This window comes from Humulus lupulus, chromosome X, assembly GCF_963169125.1.
Source record: "Humulus lupulus chromosome X, drHumLupu1.1, whole genome shotgun sequence".
NCBI classification, from domain to species: domain Eukaryota; kingdom Viridiplantae; phylum Streptophyta; class Magnoliopsida; order Rosales; family Cannabaceae; genus Humulus; species Humulus lupulus.
Genome location: NC_084802.1, coordinates 58,039,320 through 58,059,567, shown reverse-complemented (window position 1 = coordinate 58,059,567; position 20,248 = coordinate 58,039,320). Strand labels below are relative to the sequence as shown.

The 20,248-nt window shown below is 31.2% G+C and overlaps 1 protein-coding gene across 1 annotated transcript; it reads left to right on the top strand.

Annotated features, from left to right (window-relative positions):
* Positions 1 to 830: 830 nt before the first annotated feature.
* On the top strand, positions 831 to 2,914 carry LOC133805857 (uncharacterized). Its single transcript, XM_062244006.1, has 4 exons — positions 831 to 1,230; positions 1,420 to 1,928; positions 2,043 to 2,396; positions 2,858 to 2,914. Exons 1-4 carry the CDS (start codon positions 831 to 833, stop codon positions 2,912 to 2,914), a joined length of 1,320 nt encoding a protein of 439 aa, XP_062099990.1.
* The last annotated feature ends 17,334 nt before the right edge of the window (positions 2,915 to 20,248 follow it).

Sequence of the window (20,248 nt, the reverse complement as noted above, 5' to 3'; positions counted from 1 at the left end):
AATTTGGTTCATTTAGTGAAAACTGAAATAAAATGCAATATTCAAAATATTGAGCTAAGTTACCAGTTATCACCAGGTATGCCACCAATGAAATTACTCACTGACAATTCAGTCCTATTCTACATTGAGCTGAAAAAGAAGCAAAATGAAGTAACTGAGCTACCACTATGCATCACAACTGTTGATCAAACAATAGCTGAAATTGTTCAACAAACTACATATGAAGAAGAAACACAAAAACAGAACACAGATTTAGAAAAGCTAGTTCTTCAACTAAACAACGAGCAATCAGCTACAGAATTACAATATCACGAAGCAACCTACACGAGAAATAACCAGGTACAAACGTTCCCAAATACTACAGACATAGCTAATGATGTAGCAGAATTTATCATAGAGAGAACAGAAGAAAACAAAAGAAAAAGAAAAGAAGAAACAGAAATTATAAATGATCATAAAATTTTCAAAGTTGAAGAAGGCCAGATTTATAAGGACAAAAAGCTCTTAAAATCTGCTCTATGTTATTATGCTATGATCCACAACTTCCAATTCAAGACAAAAAGATCTGAACCAAGAGAGTACCTGGTAACCTGTGTGGATGACAATTGTAACTGGTTACTTAGAGCTTCGAAGTTCAGGAAAACAGAACATTTAAAATCAGAAAGTATGTAAAAACTCACACCTGCTCCTTGGATATCATTATGGAAGACCACAGGTAGGCTAATTGCAATGTCATTGGGGAACTAATAAAATCAAAATACATGTCAATAAAGAGAGTACACACACCACATGACATAATCAATGACATGCTAGATGATTTTGGTGTTTCAATGGGGTACCAAAAAGCCTGGAGAGCAAGAGAAAAAGCTTTAGAATTGGCAAGGGGAAACCAAGATGATTCATACCAAAAACTTCCCATCTACCTTCACATGCTAAAAGTCTCGAACCCAGGTACAATTACACACCTGGTTACAGACAATACAGATCACTTCAAATATATGTACCTAGCATTTGCAAATTCCATCAAAGGATGGAAACACTGTAGGCCAGTCATTGTGATAGATGGAACTTACTTGAAGACATCATTTGGGGGAACTTTATTCACTGCTTCAACAATGGATGCTAACAACAACATATTCCCATTAGCCTTTGGAATAGGAGACTCTGAAAATGATTCATCATGGTTATGGTTTTTCACAAAGCTGAAGGAGACATATGGAGAAAGAGAAGGTACTGTTTTCTTCTTTATTTTCTTATTGAAACAAACTAAACTCATAAAATTATCAGTTTAATAATAATCCAGCAATAAAATAGAGAAAACAGTGTAAAAAAATAATAATAATAGTCATATAAATTAATGAAACCAGTTACTCAGTTAAGACATAATAACCAGTTACTCCATTGTGATTTTGCAAACAGGTATGGCAATCATTTCAGACAGGCATAAAAGCATAGAAAATGCTATAGACGATGTATACCCAAAAGCTTTCCATGGAGCATGCATATTCCACCTGTTAAACAACATCAAAGTCAATTTTGGTGTCCATGGGGAGGACCTAAACCTAAACTTTGTCAAAGCAGCTAAGGCATACATGGTACAATCATTTGAGCACTACATGCATGAAATAGACAAGATTGACACACGCATAAGACCGTATTTACAAAAAATTGGATATTCAACTTGGTCTAGATGCCATGCTCCAACAAGAAGATATACAATGATGACATCAAATATAGCTGAATCAATAAATGCTGCATTGAAAGCTGCAAGAACGCTGCCAATCACTACAATGATGGAGGGCCTTCGAAGTTTAGTTCAAAAATGGGTATGGAAAAATGGTAACGAAGCAAACGGAACATTCACACAAGTAACAACAGATACTGAAACTGTGCTTAGAGAAAAGTTTATTCGTGCCATTAAATTTCAGGTACTTGACATATATTGAGCACTGAATATTATTTATCAAAACTTTTAGTAACCAGTTACTCAAAAATACACAGTATCCAGTTTCTAACATGTGTTTCTCTACTAAAATAAACAGGTCTTCCCAGTAAACACTATATTGTACCAAGTTGTAGTTGAACAGAAAGGAAATTTTTTGGTCAACCTAATGGAGAAAACATGTGAATGCAAAAGATTCCAACAAGACGAAATACCGTGTGCACATGCAATAGCAGTATTCGCCAAAACACGGCTGAAAACATATGATTATGTTGCTGATTACTACAAAACTACAACTATGAAAGCAACATATGACTCAACTATTCATCCATTGCCAAATGAAAGCGAATGGACACTGCCAGAGACTTTAAACATAATTGTCCTACCACCAAAATCAAGAAAACCACCAGGCCGCCTTAGAAGAAAAAGAATCAAATCTAGAGGAGAACCAAAGGTGCAAATAAAATGTGGAAGATGCGCGCAACAAGGGCATAATAGAAAAACATGCAAGAATGAACCAATCCCAAAGCTGCGGAACATAACAAAGTCAAAAAAAATAGACAAATAATTTTCTAAAGAATAGATATACTACAATTTCAATATTTTCATTTGATGTAATAAAATTGTATCCTAATGTTTTCTACCTCAATAAAAGTACAAACTTAACATTTTACATTTTATAAACTTGATACTCAACTTCATGGTTCCAAACACAAAGATATTCCAAATCTGGAAACTCAAGTACCTGGTTACAACACATATTATAGAAAGAAAAAAAACAGATACTATAACTAAATTTAACAAACAACTACATATACATGTAACCAACGATTTAAAAACCTAATTATATAAACAAAAATCTTTCACAAAAAACAAAAAAACATAAATATTATAAACTTGATACTCAACTTCTAGGTTCCAACACAAGATATGCAAAAACTGAAAATTCAAGCACCTGGTTACAACACATAAAAATATATATAAAAAAAGAAGCAGTTACTATAAGAAAATTTAACAAACAACTATATATTAATAAAACCAACTACTTAAAAAACCTAGTTATATAATCACAAATCGTTCACAAAAAAAAAAAAAACACAACAAACATAAATAAATCAAAAAATAATTAAAAAAATAGAAATAAAAACTAAATAAACAGTAACCAGTTACCTGAAACATATAGCTTTTACAATCTAACACAGAAGTAACCGGTTACACCATCTTCATACAATAATAATCGAAACCTATATGAAAAAAAACATGTACATAACAATATCTTCACACTTTAAAAAAAAAAAAAAATCACCAACTCTATTGAAAAAAGAAACATACACATTAAAATAAAATACATTAAAAAAAACTTTATATTAAGCCAAAAGTTGAAACCAATTCTTTACATTGACCAAAAAAAAAAAAAAAACCATACATAAGTCCAGTACTAAAACAGTATCCAGTTACAAACCACAACTTCACTATTAAACAAAGAAAAAAAAAAGACATGGTCGTTAATACAGCTAAAAAAAAAAACTCCAACATCTCTACTTATAATTCCTCCTCCTCTTTGATTTCTTTGATGGAGCATCATCTTCTGTCTTGTACCCACCAATCTGCTTCTTTTTTGCATGACTATACAAGTTAATGGCAAGATAATCACGATAGGTAGCAATTTTGGCAGCCATGTTCTTCGGGATGTCATCAATCTTCCCATGGATAAACAAATCAGCATACTTGATAACAAATACTCCACAATCACTGCAAAAAAAAAAAACACACACACACACACAAAAAACAGCATATGAAATTATTTAAAAACAAACAAAATAGAAAAATAAACAACAATATACAAAAAACTAGTTACTTACTTATCCTCTTGAAATGGCAAGTCTTTGGCAAAGTTAAAATCAATTGGATCCTTCTTCCCAACAGAATATGGACCAACATTCAAGTCCAAATCTTTCCTAGAACAATAAAAATCAAGAAAATCTAGAAAATATGGTAAAACAACAGAATAAGCCTTCACATATGGCAATGCAATACTCTCATTCTTCTTCCCTGTCAAAGAATTGTAGACAGTTAACATCCTACTCTTAATGGAAAAGTGAATAAAAACCCAATGCAACTGAACCTTCACATGCACAGGAAAAAGAACATGATCCACATCCACCCAAGGAGTGTTACAAAACAAATATTCACCAATAATGTAACCTGAAATTAGGTTATCAAAACGAATGCTGCTTGAATCACATTTGGCTGCCACAAAGTTATCATACAAACCCTTGATAGTTGCATCAAACCAAGAGTCTGTAGTTGTAACCCTCTTGTTCAAACCATGAATCAACTTAATCTTCTTCCTCAAGTAATAAAAACATACATTTATATGCTACAAAAAATAAATAAACATACAAAAGTTAGGAACCTGGATACTAGCAAATATTTAATAAAAAAAAACAAGTTACACACAATGCTACAAGAACCTGGTTACTACCCATAAATAATAAAAACAATTTACACACAGTACTAAAAGGAACCTGGTTACTTGTCTTAACCATGATCAACAACAAAAACAAAACATCTAAAAAAACAAATACTAATTAATAAATATTATACCAAGAACCTGGTTACTAGCCAATATATAATAAAAAAAAAACAAGTTACACACAATGCTTTAAAGAACCTGGTTACTACCCAAAATTTAAAAATAATTTACACACAGTACTAAAAGGAACCTGGTTACTTGTCTTAGACATGATCAACAAAAAAAAAAAAACATCTAAACAAACAAATACTAATAAATAAACATTATAACAAGAACCTGGTTACTTACAGTGTCCATAAGCTCCTCCCCACAAGTTTGAAGCTTGTAAAACCACATTTTCTCATAAATTTTAACAAAAGAATAATCCATTGGGGGATTGATAATGTTATTGACATCAGAAAATTTCTTCTTCCTTCAAAACAAAAAAAAAATATATATATATTAACAAACAATTAAATATCAAGAATAATAATATTAAACAAAATATAAAAAAACATACTTATTCTTAAAATTCATTTTATCCTCAATCTAAGAAATATAATCCAGGCAATCATTCTTTGAAACATTCTGCCCAATTTCATTATCAAATGGAAGCAATCCTCTAACAATCACCACTTCCTCTCCCTTCCTCTTCACAGTTTCTTTTACTTCAGAAGAGCCAAACTCAGTAACAAAAGGAGATTTGACATGAGTACTAGGTTTAGGCTCCCTCTTTTCAATAGCAACAGGAACCTCATCATCATCACCAACCATCACAACCTTCCAATCATCCTTACTCCCACTAAATATCTTTTCTCCTTCTGCATACTTAACAGTTTTATCAATAACACTCAAAATCTCAGGATCCACATATACTTCTTCAAAACTTAAACCAACTGAACTGAACTCAGGCTTCTTTGTAAAATCCTATAATGAATAAAAATAAAATCAATTACAACAAATTCAATTTTAAATAAAATAATACAAGAAACAAAAACAAAAATAAATTACAAAACCTTATCTCCACACACAACATTTGACAAATCCAACCCAGAATAAACAACATCAAAATTTTCATTTAAATCCTTCTCGACACCCTAAAAGAAAATATGAAACTGGTTACAACAGTAACTGGTTACACTAAACAACTACAAAAACACAACATACTATTAAGAAACATAAACCAGTTACCTTACTACCATCAGACTCTTCAGCTGAATCATTTCCACAATCCTAGCCAAAAAAAAAAAAAAATTTGGTTACAACTAAAAATAGTTAAAAAAACAATAAAGCATAAAAACAAACAAGTTACCTTAGAATCATCAGAAATAGGACTGGAAACATTATCACAATCAGCTGGCTTTTCCCCTTCATTAAAACCAGCACTTTCATCACTTGTATTTGCAACTTTTTCAAAAAAAATTGCAACAAATTTTGCAATCATTGCAGATAAATCACTGAGTTTCCCCATGAACTCAGATCTCATAACTGCAATGTCACTAATAATAGTTTCTTGGCATGCTTTTATTGATGAGATTGATTCACAAATCAATCTCAACTTTTCACTATCAACCTAAAAAAACAAAATAAAATACTTTACAAAACAGCAAAAAAAAAAAAAAACATAAAAAGAAACCTATAAATTTCAAAATAAAATAATATTTTTTTTTAACTAAAACAAACAACAAAACTAACCAGTACCTGGGTACCCGGACTACTGTCTCCATCTTCAGCACACACCTTCGGCAAGTACAGAGGCTCAAACTTAAACTTCTTTACTGCCAGCTTCTTTCTCTCCTCAGAAGACGGATAGACATTCAGGATAGTCAACTGAATAAATTAAAAATATATATATACAAAATCAAGAAAACTGGTTACCATCAACTGAAACCAGGTACACAAACAAAAATCCAAAAATGAATAAAACAAATTTAACAAGAAACCAGTTACAAAACAAAAAGATTATACCTTCTGATTGTTGAAAACCTTTCCCACCAAGTTTGCATAGAAGGCATTATCTGTACTCTTCCAATTCAACAAACGTGGAAATTTTTTCCCAACCCATTGACAAAACTCAGGACTCAACTCAGCTATACTTTCATATATCCATACAAGAAAAGCAATGGGAAACCCAAGAAGTTTGTAAGGGTGAAGGCCAAGCTTCCCATCAACGAACAGTCCATCAAAAATTTTATTCCCACCCTTCAAAGCAGTTTTCAAATAATGAAAACTCCTATCCTATACAAACTTGCCAAAACTAATATTTGCTAATTCAGAAAAATCTCGATCAACCATCTCAAAAAAGAAATCATCAACCAACTTATCACTAGTATAGCCGTACAAATAGTTAACTAGGATATGAACTATACCCAATTTGACAACATCCTCATCATCAACTAGATCCTTACTAATAAAAGCATTTCGTAATTCAGACTTTGACACCTTACCAACAAAACGGCCAAATATTTTTTTCTTAAACAAAACTTTCTTTTTTTGAAAACGACTTAAATCAAAAACACCATCACATCTAAGACCTGTAACTAGAGCAAACTCTTCAATAGAAAACCTACACACTCTACGACCAAGCTTAAACCACATTTCCTCTTCCTCCCTCTCATGAGAGACCTCTCTCAATAACACAAGCTGGGCAAGTTGAGTTTGAAAATGAATATCACATACTTCTAAAAAGTGCCCAAATGGGGTCTTCTTAAACAACGATTTCAGACTTTTCGTCAACTTAGATTTCAAGTCAGTAATGACACTCTTGTCAGTAAAATGTTGAACCTTACTACCAAACCTCTTGGAGGGGTTTATCTTTAAGTGAGCCTGCAGAAAAAAAAACAAAACAATTAAACATGTAACCAGTTTCAAAAAATATAAACATGAAAAATTGATAAGTACTTTACATTTATAAAACCACTTATATGTATTTAACTTTGTATAATTGAAATATACATATAAAAAAAAAAACAATTCATTCACTAAGGTAACCAGTTAAAAACTCATTAAGCAAAATCGTTCACTGTTATCTGCAAAGTAACCAGGTACATATGTAACCAGGTACACATGAAACCAGGTACAAAAAAAAATAAAACAGAGTAACAACAAAAAAAACACAACAATAACAATAAAACAAACACAAAACAGAATTGAAAATTATGCAAATTAACTACAAATCTACAAGAACCCAGATACACAACCATAAAAAAATTAAAAAAAAAACAGAATCCACATGTAACCAGAAACACATATAACCAGGTACACATGTAACCATGTACAAAAAAAAAAATAAAACAGTTTAACAACAAAAGAAAACACAACAATAACAATAAAACAAACACAAAACAAAATTAAACATTATGCAAATTAACTACAAAACTACAAGAAACCAGATACACAACCATAAAAAAATAAAACAAACAGAATCCACCGAATGTGAAACACAATAACAGAAACATAAACAGATGAACAATTTTTTATTATAATAATTAAAAAAAGAAAGACATACCACAACATGTTTAGTCTCATGAGAATCATCTCCAGCATCCTTACTACCAGATGCACACGAATCCTTCGTCTGTTTAACAGTGGAAGGCGATTTTCTTGTCTTCCTTGCAACAGAGGAAGGGGATTTACTCTTCTTCCTTGCAACAGACTTCAAATGTGTAATGTTACTCCTTCGAGGAAGAATCTCGCCAATATCATCCCCTACATTCTTCGATTCATCCTCTACTATACCAGAAATTTTCTTCTCAGAACCAGAAACACCACCGCATTCACCAGAGTGATCCATCACACAAATTCGAGCAAGAGAAATATACAATGCACTGCATAAAAAAACAAACAACACAAATGAAAAAAGAATAACAGATATACATATATATAGAGCACAAATTACAAATAACTACCCATAAACTTCCCAAAAAATAAACTGACAAAAACCCCACTAAAAAACTAACTATAAAATCGTGCACCAAAAATAAAAACCACCATTAACACAGATTAAAAACAACCACCCACGATCAAAACAAAATATAAAATACAAATCAAAATTAACAATCAATATACATTAAAAAAATAAACCCTGAAATCGGGTACTCACCGATACGAAAATACCACAAAGAGGCACAAAATCCACAACGAGAAACTTATAAAAATCCTAAGAAAAAGAAAAAAAAAAAAAGAAATCAACACAAAAAACCAAATGCTTAAGGAAAGAAAAAATTCGAACCAAACGATATATAAAAAACGTGATACTGAAGCAAACGGAAAAATACATACCTGAAACCAGGTACTCACCGAGACGAATACATGCACAGATGGCACAAAATCGACAACAAAATACTCAAATAAACCCTAAAACAGCAGGGAAACTAAGAACAAATATCACCCTGAAGAAAACGTGATGCTGAATAAAATAAACTAATAAAATTGAAGAAACGTGATGCAGATAAAAACGTGATAGAGCATATGTACTCAAGTACCTGCATGCATACTGGGAATTGATTTCCTTACAAAAAAAAATTTGAAAAAAAAAATAATAAAAAAAATAAAAAAAACACATAAAATGACTGAAAAGCCCTCACAAAAATCCACATAAATGCATAATAAACAACTACTGAATTAAAATTTTCTTAAAAAAATGTTTACCAGAATAATAATAATAAAAAGACAAAAATTCCCTCATAAAAATACCCCTATAGAATAAAAAAACGTATACAAAAAAATATGGGATACAAAAGCCATATTTTGATAAATATGGGAAAACCAAACCCATAAAAAAGGAAAACAACAAAAAAAAACCATAAAAAATGCACACAAAAAAAAAGCCATATATATCAAATTTTATTGAATTTTCCCATATTTCATGTAAATTCCTCTTTTTCTATACCGTTTTATGAAAATAATTCCATTTCTTCTCTCTTTATATATATTTATACATACATCTTCACTGTGCAAGAAGTGTTGCTGACCACTGGTGGAAAATTGTCATACACGTGCCAGATGAACAGGAAAAGGTGCCACAAACGATGCTTCGGCTAAAATTTAGCGTGTTGGAGATGTGCCCTGAAAGCATATGTAGTAGACATTGTTTTTATGAAATAAATAAATAAATTGAATTTGTTATGCATATATTTTATGGACTATATTATTCTATGATAATATTATGTAAATATCAGGAAATTTTTTAAGTTCAAGTATGTAATCTCAAACACGTATTAGTACGAGAGGATTGTGTTTGAGATAAATGAACTTGAATAGTTCGCAGTAAAATAAAGTTATGGAATCTTTAGATTAATTACTGCAAGTACGGTCCACTAGTATTATGAATACATGTGATCTAGATCCGGATCACTAGTGTGGTAGGACACTTTAGTGGAGGTGCTTTATATATTAGAAAATATATAGAACTGGACCAGATATGTTTATTAATACTTAGTTAAATACCGTTTCGAAGTATTAATTAAATATATCAACTGATGATTATATACAAATAGATCTTAATCCTGAGGTTACTATGAACTCCTGTTTATGTTATATGAGTTCTTTGATTCACTTGTTAGGGTCTGTCAGAATGATCAGGCTAAAAACTTTTGTTTTGGGAACTCATTAATATAGATGGCTGGGGACATAGTATACAGATATGGAAACTATACCTTCTCGCAAGAGATTGAATGATGGTTCTCTTAAGGGTTGACTTTTGGGACTGAAAGGTTATTGAGCTCAAATTCATAATTTAGTTATGAATTAACCTTCACTAGTAGAGTCAATGGTACTTAAGGAAACAAGACATAATTAAAAGGGTAAAACGGTAATTTTATTCCCGATTAATTATGAACCATTATTAGAGGGTCAAGTTGTATGCAATGATTAAATCAATGGACGCTTTATGATTATAAAGTAATCAGTAAATGAAATGTCTATAATTACAAGAGTTCAATCTCATATTTATAGTGGAATAATCATGAGATTAATAAATTAAGATTATTTAATTAAAGAGTTTAATTAATAATCTCAAATTTATTGGAGCTTGGAATTATAGGTCTCCATAGCGGCTCTATCAACACTGTTCAAGGTAAGAGTTGATATGAAGGGAAAATAGTTTAAAGACATATTTAAGAAGAAACTTGTTCTTCAGGCCAAATATGCAATTATATGATAATAGTGATTAATTAATTAATTACAAATTAGTTGTAGTTAACAAAATGAATTAATATTTAATTATTGTATAATTTTTGAAATTATATTAAATAATTAAATAAATTTCGAAATTTAATTAAATAATTAATTAATTGTAATTTTTGAAATTATGATTAATTAAATATTTATTTTTGAAAATTTTGGGATTTAATTAATTAGTAGAATTAATTAAATATCTTTATTTGAGTGGGAGATGATAATCTGATAAGTTCAAATTGGATTTGAATTTAAAAGATTAATATTTATTCAAATTATTAATTATATTTGATAATTAATTAAATAGATAATTAATTTGAATTCAAATTTGAATTAGTTATCAGGTTGTTGGAACTTATCTGACAAAGTAATTTGAATAAATAATTAAATAAAATATGAAAAAACAATATCCCTAGAAATTAGGAAGCTACACGTTCACACACAGTCCAGGACTGTGTGTGGCGTGTAGGACAGTATTTTTCAGGGATGAGATTTTCAATTTTATTTATTTAATTAATTAATTAATGGATAATTCAAAAAATTGGTTTTTGGATTTTTTCATTACTGGAATAATTAATTAATTAAAAAGTAAATTGTAAAATGGTTACAGATTTATTTTTTAAATTTTGAATATTTTCTGTTAAGTAAGACTGATCAGATTATTATTCAAAATAAGAGAAGTGAGTGTAAGACAACTCAGAACATTCGCTCTGTGAAAAATAGAACGATAGTTTTCTCTCTCCCTAAAAATAAAGAACCAATTCTCAGGCCTATTATCTTGATCTCATGAGTTGAGTACATCAAGAAGAATTACAAATAAACTATCCTTCATTCTCTAAGTGCCCACACATTTCTTGAGGTGTAGAGAACGCTTTGGAAGATCTTGGTGTGAGTACGTGGAGCGGCTTGGATAGGAAGATCATTCTAAATACGAGAAGATAGCAAGGACACCTGATAGGCTTCAAGAGGTATGATTTCTATCACTATCTTGCTTATGATTAATGTATGTATATTAATGGATTCGCATATTTAAAGGTAGTTTAAATATGTTACAAAATTTTTGTTGTACACTGGGCCAACCACACCACCTTTGCGCTGCGTATTAGGAAACTCGTTCCTAACATAGCGACCAATAGTCGTCGCAAGCCGCTGCATGCGCCGGCCAAAAGAGACGCTGGTGACACTTTGACAGAACTTTTCGGTGAGCTTTGGCCACCACGGACCTTGGGAGTGGCATACTTGGATCGAGATTTTTGAGAGGAACAAAACCCAGTCATCCACTCCGCCTATATCGATTGTGTTTTTTTGGTTACTTTGTGGGTATATCCATGAATTTACAAGCTTTTTTTCGGTGACACCAGCGATCATTTGGGCTAAAAAATTGTACCATCGCAACATACTCTTCGAGATGGTCATTTTGGTATATGAGAAGCTTAGGTTCCTTTCTATCAATGAAGAAGGTGATTGGGGTGAATTGTTTTGTGTTGTGTTTGAAAAGTAACCTTTTAGTTTCTTTTCTGTTTGATTAATTAAAATCCTAAAAGTGTCTTGAATAATCGAGACGAGTCATTTCTATGTTATGTTTGAGAAGTAACTTTGTAGTTTCTTTTTAATTTGGTTAAACAAAAAAAGACCAAAATATGTATTTTTAATCATAATTCAAAGGTAACTTATAAGTTTCTTTTTGTTTGGTAAATAAAAACTACTAATCACATGTAAATTACATGAGTTACCAAAAAATATATTAAGAATTTTCATTCAAAAGTTGTTGGGAAGGAGTGAGATTACGCCACCACAATAATAAGAATCTACACACAATTATCCTTGACAGAGTCCAATAAAAGATTGAGATAGAGAAATGCAAACCCTAGTTATAAAATAAACTCTTGGATCTTCTTGCAAGCTTGAAACCCTAGTTAGAACACCACTTGAAACTTCTTCTTCTTTGATGAGAATCAAAACAAGGCTTATACACGAGGAGTGTCGCTCTCCAAATTCTCTATTTCCTAGCCCTCTATAGTTACTTGAGGCTTTCTCTAGTAGGAAAGAGAATTGGGACTGAATAAGCCTTTAAATTCACAAAGATAAACACTTTCTTTATGAATTTCATGGAGAAAACTTATGATCTTGAGAACAAGAGAGAGAGAGAGAGAGAGAGAGAGATTTGAGAGAGTGATCAAGTCTATCAAAAACTCTAAGAGAACATTTTTATAGTGTAGGTATCGTCACTAAATCATATCAATAAGATTAGATCATTTAAACACATTGTGTTGGAGCTTAAAAAAATGTGTCAATACTAACACGTTAGGCGATGCGTCGCCTGCCTATAGACATCAGCGACGCATCGCCATTTTAGGCAATGTAACACCTACAAGGTGGTGACACGACGCTACCTAGGGTGGTCAAAACTCACAAAATTGACCTTAAGCACCTCCGAATGCTCCAAAAAAAATTACGCATCCTTAGATACCTCAATGTATCGCTTTGGACCGAAAAACACAATTTTTAAATACCTATAATAAAAACTCAAATTTTACATCTTCTGTAACGTTCCAAATTACCTAATAAGGCTTAGGACCTTGATTAGGGGGGCCAGGATGACATATTATGGAAATTGTGTGATAAATATGTGTTTATGTGATATATATATGTGTGTATCGTTATATGATTAAGTGAGTTATATTATAATATGACTAGATTTTCATGTTTAGGTGTATTAAATATGCATGTAGGTCTGTTTCTGATTAGAATGAAAATTTTCGTAATTTGGCCCGTTATGGATATATTTGGAATATATGTGCATATATGTGTGAGACCACATTATTATGTGGATGTATTTGGGTTACTCGGCACGAGGCGATCCTAGGGAGCAAGTTAGCGAGAAAATCACAACGGGATCTAATACCTGGCTCGGGGTGAGTCGATGGGTAATTTGGGCAAATTACTGGAATATTGGGTAATGGGAGTAAATATTTGAGGATATATTTGGAGTTAGTGAGATTAGGATGGAGTTCTGGAGATTTTGACCATTTTACTCTTGAGAATGTTTTTGGGTATCCCGAGCCCTCAGGATTCACTTAGAGTTACTTGAACTCTAAGTAACTTCTCAAAATCGAACAACACAAGAAAAAATAGAGGAGCTCTCTCTCTTTCTGGTTCACACACTTCCTCTCTCAACTCTTGAGAATTTCTTTTCGATCTAAGGAGAATCGAGGCTAGTTTAGGCTCGGGATTGCTTGGGGAAAAGCTTAGTGCCGATTAGGGAAATAGAGGTAATGATTTCTAGCCCTAAATCTTTGTGTTTCTATAGTTTTTAGTTGAGTTTTTGGAGTTTTAGAAACTCAGTTCTGAGTTGGAGATTTGATGAGGTTTTGGCCAAGCTTTAGCTTGGGTTTTGATGATATTGAGTTGCTGAATCGATTGGGAACCTTACTCTTGGGATTTGGCTATGTTTGGATAGGTTTTTAGAAGGATTTGGCTTGAGGAAAACGAGGAGAATTTTGGTTTTTCATGTCGAGCCACGACCTTGTTCTTGGGGCGCTGCGGCTCTTATGAGCACAGGGAGAAGCAGGTGTTGTCAGCCCATTTGAGCTGCGACGCCTATAGTGGCGCACCACAATGCGTGTGGAAACAGAGGAGAGCCTTGGGCTCTCTGACATGGAGTAGGTCACGACTCTGTTGTTTTGAGTTGCAGCGCTTGAAGGGTTTTTGAGCCCCATGAGGGTTTTTAGTGTGGGAACTAAAACCTATAGGCTTGGGATCGATTCTACTACCCGGTTTAGTAGAATTCGACGTACCGAAGGCAAGGACTCGGTCTAGAAGCATTTATTCGCTCATTACGAATGGGATTTTATATTATGGTTGTGGCTAGGTTTTCGCTAGGGGCTCAGAATCGGGATCATGCTCGAGGGTCATTCTTAATATACACTACACTCAGATCTAAGGTAAGAAAATTGCACCCGGTCTACGTTTAGGGCTCAACCCGATTATAGTACAGGATTAACGTTATGTTGAGAATGTTTTATTATACATATTAAATGCGTTGTGTTTACCTATGTTATGTAATAACTTTTGGTTTGTATATTAAATTTTTTTTTTTTAAATTACGGTGAGAAATGTAATTTTTCCTTAAATGATCCCTAGTGATGTTTAGTTTTTATTGAAACCGTAACTTTTATTTTCTTGAAATGGTTAAAACTGTAACTGCTTCTAAAACAACATTTTCCAAAATATTTTCTAATTTGAATATATCATACGTAAATTTCTATTTTATGTTAGTATATACTAAATTTTATTTTACCTATATAAAATATTTTTTAATTTTATTTTATTTATGAATGGGGAGTTACAAAACATGTCTTCATAATATATATATATATATATATATAAATTTTGAAGAATGTCTCTGATTTTGCTAAAGAATAATGCAAGACACATTTTTTAAACACTATGATATGTATTTAATTTTAATCATAAATAATTTTAGGTGGAGATTACATTATTTTTAATTGTGTGGTTGAGATTAATTACACATCATAATATTTAAAAAATATATACAATTTGAATGTATGTTAAATATAGCGACGCTTCTCACTGACAAATGTTCTATTTAATAATTTTATTTATTTAAGACCAAATTACATTGGCATTTACACATAAAATTTTATGTCGGAGAACACTTGGCCCTCTGAATCAAATAGAAAGGCCAACAACCAAACAAAAAGTACTAGCATAGGCACGAGAGCTACAACGCGAGAGACTTAGATAACCAGTTTAAAGAAACCTGTGGAACATTAATATTGAAAAGGAAAGATTCAACAATATCATTACTGAATATTATGTTTTTATTAGTTATTGTATATAATTTATTTAGTCAAAATTGTAATTTATATGATGCCAGTATTCTAATTTATTTTACTCCACTACTATAGAAAAGGATTATTATGACACGGACAAATTGAGCATCATAATAACTTAACAGAGTTATTATGTCGAGCAATGTACAATATTATACTAAAATCACACTATAAATTTAGGGGGAAAAAGAAAGCAATCCACAAACTGATAAATTTCCATAAACTCATATTAAAAAATTTCCATATATCAAATTCAAAAATTAGTTCATAAACTAAGATAAAACAAAAATATTTAACACAAATAGCAAAAACAAACACAAATCAATATTCAATACAAATTAAAAAAATAATTATATATCCAATACTGATTCAATCTACAGATTGAAAACCTATATTAATATCCAATCCAATAAAGCGCAAAACTGTACGTTGGTAAAAAAAACATTATACAGAAAAAAAAAAATACCCATTACCAGTTTTCTCTAATGAACAACATTAAAAAAATGCACAATACAAGTTTTCTAAAGTCATGTAAAATTATATTTATAAATAATATAAAATCCCGTTGACAATTTTTTTGTTTTTTCATATAATTTAAAACATTGAGAAATTATAATAAATGACTCAAAACAATAACATCAATAAACTAATATTTTCATTTTAAATTTTTTACCAAAACACTCTCAAAAGTTTTTTTTTTTTTTAAAATTCTAAATGCTAATTTCAGCTTAAAGTAAAACATAATGAATATAACAACTTTGTTCTTGGAACTAGACCTTTGTCATTTTAGTACTAGCTCGTAGGTGCGACCTATCAAGCACTTTTTCGGGCCTACTTGAACCTTGAGCCCTTGCTAGCACATTTGTTCTTTGGGAAGAAACCTTTATCAATTGAGTAAACATTCAGATCACTTGGTTGAACTTCCTTCTCAAATGGAGTGATGTCACTCTCTATACTGGTGCATAAATTGACCTGTAATATCCGATATATATTATTTGTGTTGTTACTTTTTTTAAAATTTTTAATTAATTTATTTTTTTCTGTTTTATTTTATAATGTGTTCTTTCATTTTATATGTGTGTCTGTGAAAGCCACCTTGGGCGTATGACATAGAGAGAAAAAAAATGATGATTGTGGTATTGATTTAGGTCAAGAGAAATGATCTTGAAAAGTTACCATATTTGGGAAAATATGAGTATGTTAGGTAAAGATATTTGGGGAATATTGCTTTAGACTCTAAAGGATTAGTGAATCATTTTATTAAAGGAATGTAAATCTTTTTAGTGTCATCAAAATAGTAAATGGAATTACCATGATTTTCTAAGTGGATGGTAGAAATGAAATTAGTAAAGATTAGGTCTTCATACATGATTCTTGAAAATCAAAGTGGATTGTAAGAGGATTTTGAAATTAATAGGAGGATAGGGTTGATGGATGAATATAGGAAGGATTTTGTCTATTTTCAAGATTTGGGAAGAGATCATAGCAAGATATGATTTGGGTTTTGATTTAATTAGGTTAGAAATACATATGAATGAAAATATTTGAATCGATTAGATTTTATTTGGAAATTTGATGGAGATTTGGTTGGAGAATTGGTGAGCCTATAAGTAGAGAATGAGGGCCTATGCCAAAATATACTGAGAGAAATGAAGAAATGGACGAAATTTTGAAAGAGAAAGAAATGTGTTGACGCGGTTATTCGTCAACTGAGAATTAAGAAATTTAAAAAGAGAGATTAGGCGATTGATCAAAATTGTAAATAAAGAACACACACAATTTATGTGGTTTAGTAGTTAAAATCTACCTAGTCCACGAGTCTATGCTGTTGTTGTATTTTTCTCGAGAGAATTGTTCATGACAATTTCTCTATAGTTTCTGCATACGAAAGTTTTTTTTGTCCTTTTCCCTGTCCATTCCCTCTCTATTTATATGGGATTAATTGACATGTTTGGGTAACTTACAAAATTGAGTAATTTCGCTTTATTACATTGATTACATTAATTGGCTGATATTCTACATTTATTATGAAAACCGCAATATTTTGTTGTGAGAATTTTGAACTACGCAAGTGCACATAATCGTAACAAGTAATAAAATGATAAATCAAGTATCGTTCCCACGAATAATGTTATTAACTACCAAAAATAAATCTTTAATTCTAATTGATTCGACAAATAATGAATTCACAATTAATAAAACTAAAGGAATAAAACAATAAAATAGAACAATAAAGAACTCAATACTAAATATTAATTCAAAGGAATGCGAATTAGGGTTATTAACTTCATCAACTATCCACCTATGCCTCTCTAATGTGAATTTAAGAATTCCTATCTCTATTGTGATAGTGAATTACAATTGTAAATTATATTCTTACTAAGACTTATAATTCTCTACAATAAGAAATCTCCTACATCTCTCTGGTAAACTAACATATTGCATCCATTAAACACATAATCCATAAAACTACACAAATCATACAGGTACTCTCGTCCAATATAAATCTATGGTTATTTATCTATAGCATATTTATCCTTCACTTCTCAGATCTCAGGTTAAAATATTATAAATCATGCAATTAGTGGCAAATTAATCACAAGCATTGAGGACAAGATAAATAATTCACAATATTGATAGGAAATTCAATAAAACTTCATTAGATCATCATAAAGTTTCAAGAGAATCCATTAACACCCTAAATAAGAAATTAGTTCATGCTAGACATAATAAAATCCATTAAACTAAATATAAACATCACTACAAGAAAAGTAAAAGAAGAAGAAGAAGGAAAAAGAATGATAGAAGCTAGTTATTCTCCAAGCTTTTGCCTCCACATAGTGTTTTCTTGAGTCTCTCCTTAGGGTTCTTCTTCAAAAATCATCATAATATTGCTTAAATAGTAGTTTGTGCTTTGAACGTGAAATTCCACTTTTGCCCCTGCTTAAAATGCCCTAATCTACACATTGAACGTCTCAAGCGCCGCAACCCCATAAGTGTGTGCCATGACCTGTGTCCTCAATTGCAAAAATCAATGGTCTCTGACTTAACCAGCGTCACGACTCTAATTCCTCAAGTAATAGCTTCGCAGCTCTAAAAGGTTACACCGCGGTGTTCGTTTGCCCAGAACCTTCAGATCTCTATTTCATCGCAGCACTGTGGCTATAATGTCCAATTTTCGCCAACTTACTTCTTTCCGGGCCAAACACGATATTTTCATCAATTCTTCCATAAATCCTTAAATATTAGTAAACAAAGGAAACAAAAGCGTCATACTGCACAAACATTACGAAATAAGCTTGAAAATTCCCTAAAACAAATCTCTTAAATACCATAAAAACTACTCTATCAAACTCCCCCAAACTTAACTTTTACTCGTCCTCGAGTAAAACATTTGACATTTCTAAAACAATTAAAAGAAAACATGAATCAAGTTATAACCTTGCTAGCCTCAACCTCAAATACACCATGCAATACAAGCTCATAATTTCCAACTACTTTTCATCCAGAATTTCAGTAACATCAATTCAATAATCAACTTCGATCTTTGCTACACCAATAGCCTTGACCAATAAATAACACACAACCTGAATACCATATACATGTCAAATCTTCCAAATCCTTCAATCAAAACCAAATATTTCATATGCTTGCATAATTCATCAATCCCCCTAATATGATAACACATACTCAAGAATCAAAATGACTGCTTTTAGCTTGTAATGCAAGGCTTAGGCTCAGGTAGGTAAATAAAAAGTCATTTAGACTCAATTATATTATAAGCATGCAAATCAACAAAAAAAATCTTATGACAACTCGGAAACCCACAATCAATCCCCAAATTTTCCAAAATTTCCTACCTTGAGAGAATTCATCCCTCAACCTTTTTTTTACATTCATTCATTTTTATTTCTAATGGTACTACACACCCCCAAATTTATTTCTTTGTATTCTCAATTGGAGTGTAATTCATTTTCAATATATATATATTTTTCTTTTTTTTCTTTTCTCTCTTAGTATATTTGTTCTTCCATTGGCATTTATACATTTTCCCACAGGAACCCCATTACAAATTATTCCCCCAAATTCTCATATGCTCATGGTATATAAAAGAGAAAGATAAATAACAAAGTTTCAAAAAGATAAATATCAACAAAAAAAAAACGTATTAGGCTCAAAATTGGGTAACTAGGGATTTAATACATCCAGGTTAGCTTGGAAGGCTCAATCGTTCCAATTAATTGCCTAAATCATCTTCTTAACACATGCATCATTCCAATTTCAGCTAAATCAACAAACTATGCAAGTTCTAGAATATTTTCAAATCTCGATCCACAAATCCACAAACCCACTTAACATGCATATATTAAAGGATTGTAAGAAATTTATTAATTAAGGCTTGCATGGCAATTAAACTCAGATTAAAGCTAGTCACTAAATTAATTTCACCAAGCACACATATTCACATAGTTTTAAAAACATCACTCATATCACATGGTTATAAGTATCATTGGCTTCCAAACAACTTGATTCACAAACACTCTAAACAAAGAACTAAACAAAACATATCAATAAATATAAACCTAACAAAAGTTAAACTTAAACAAACTAAGATATCTACAATAAGCAAAGTAATAAAAATCAAATCCCTTCCCAACTTAATCTAAACATTGTCCCCAATGTATAAATAAAAGAAAAGGAAAAGGAAAAGGAAAAGGAAAAGGAAAAGGAAAAGGAAAACTTCCCTGTAATCCAACA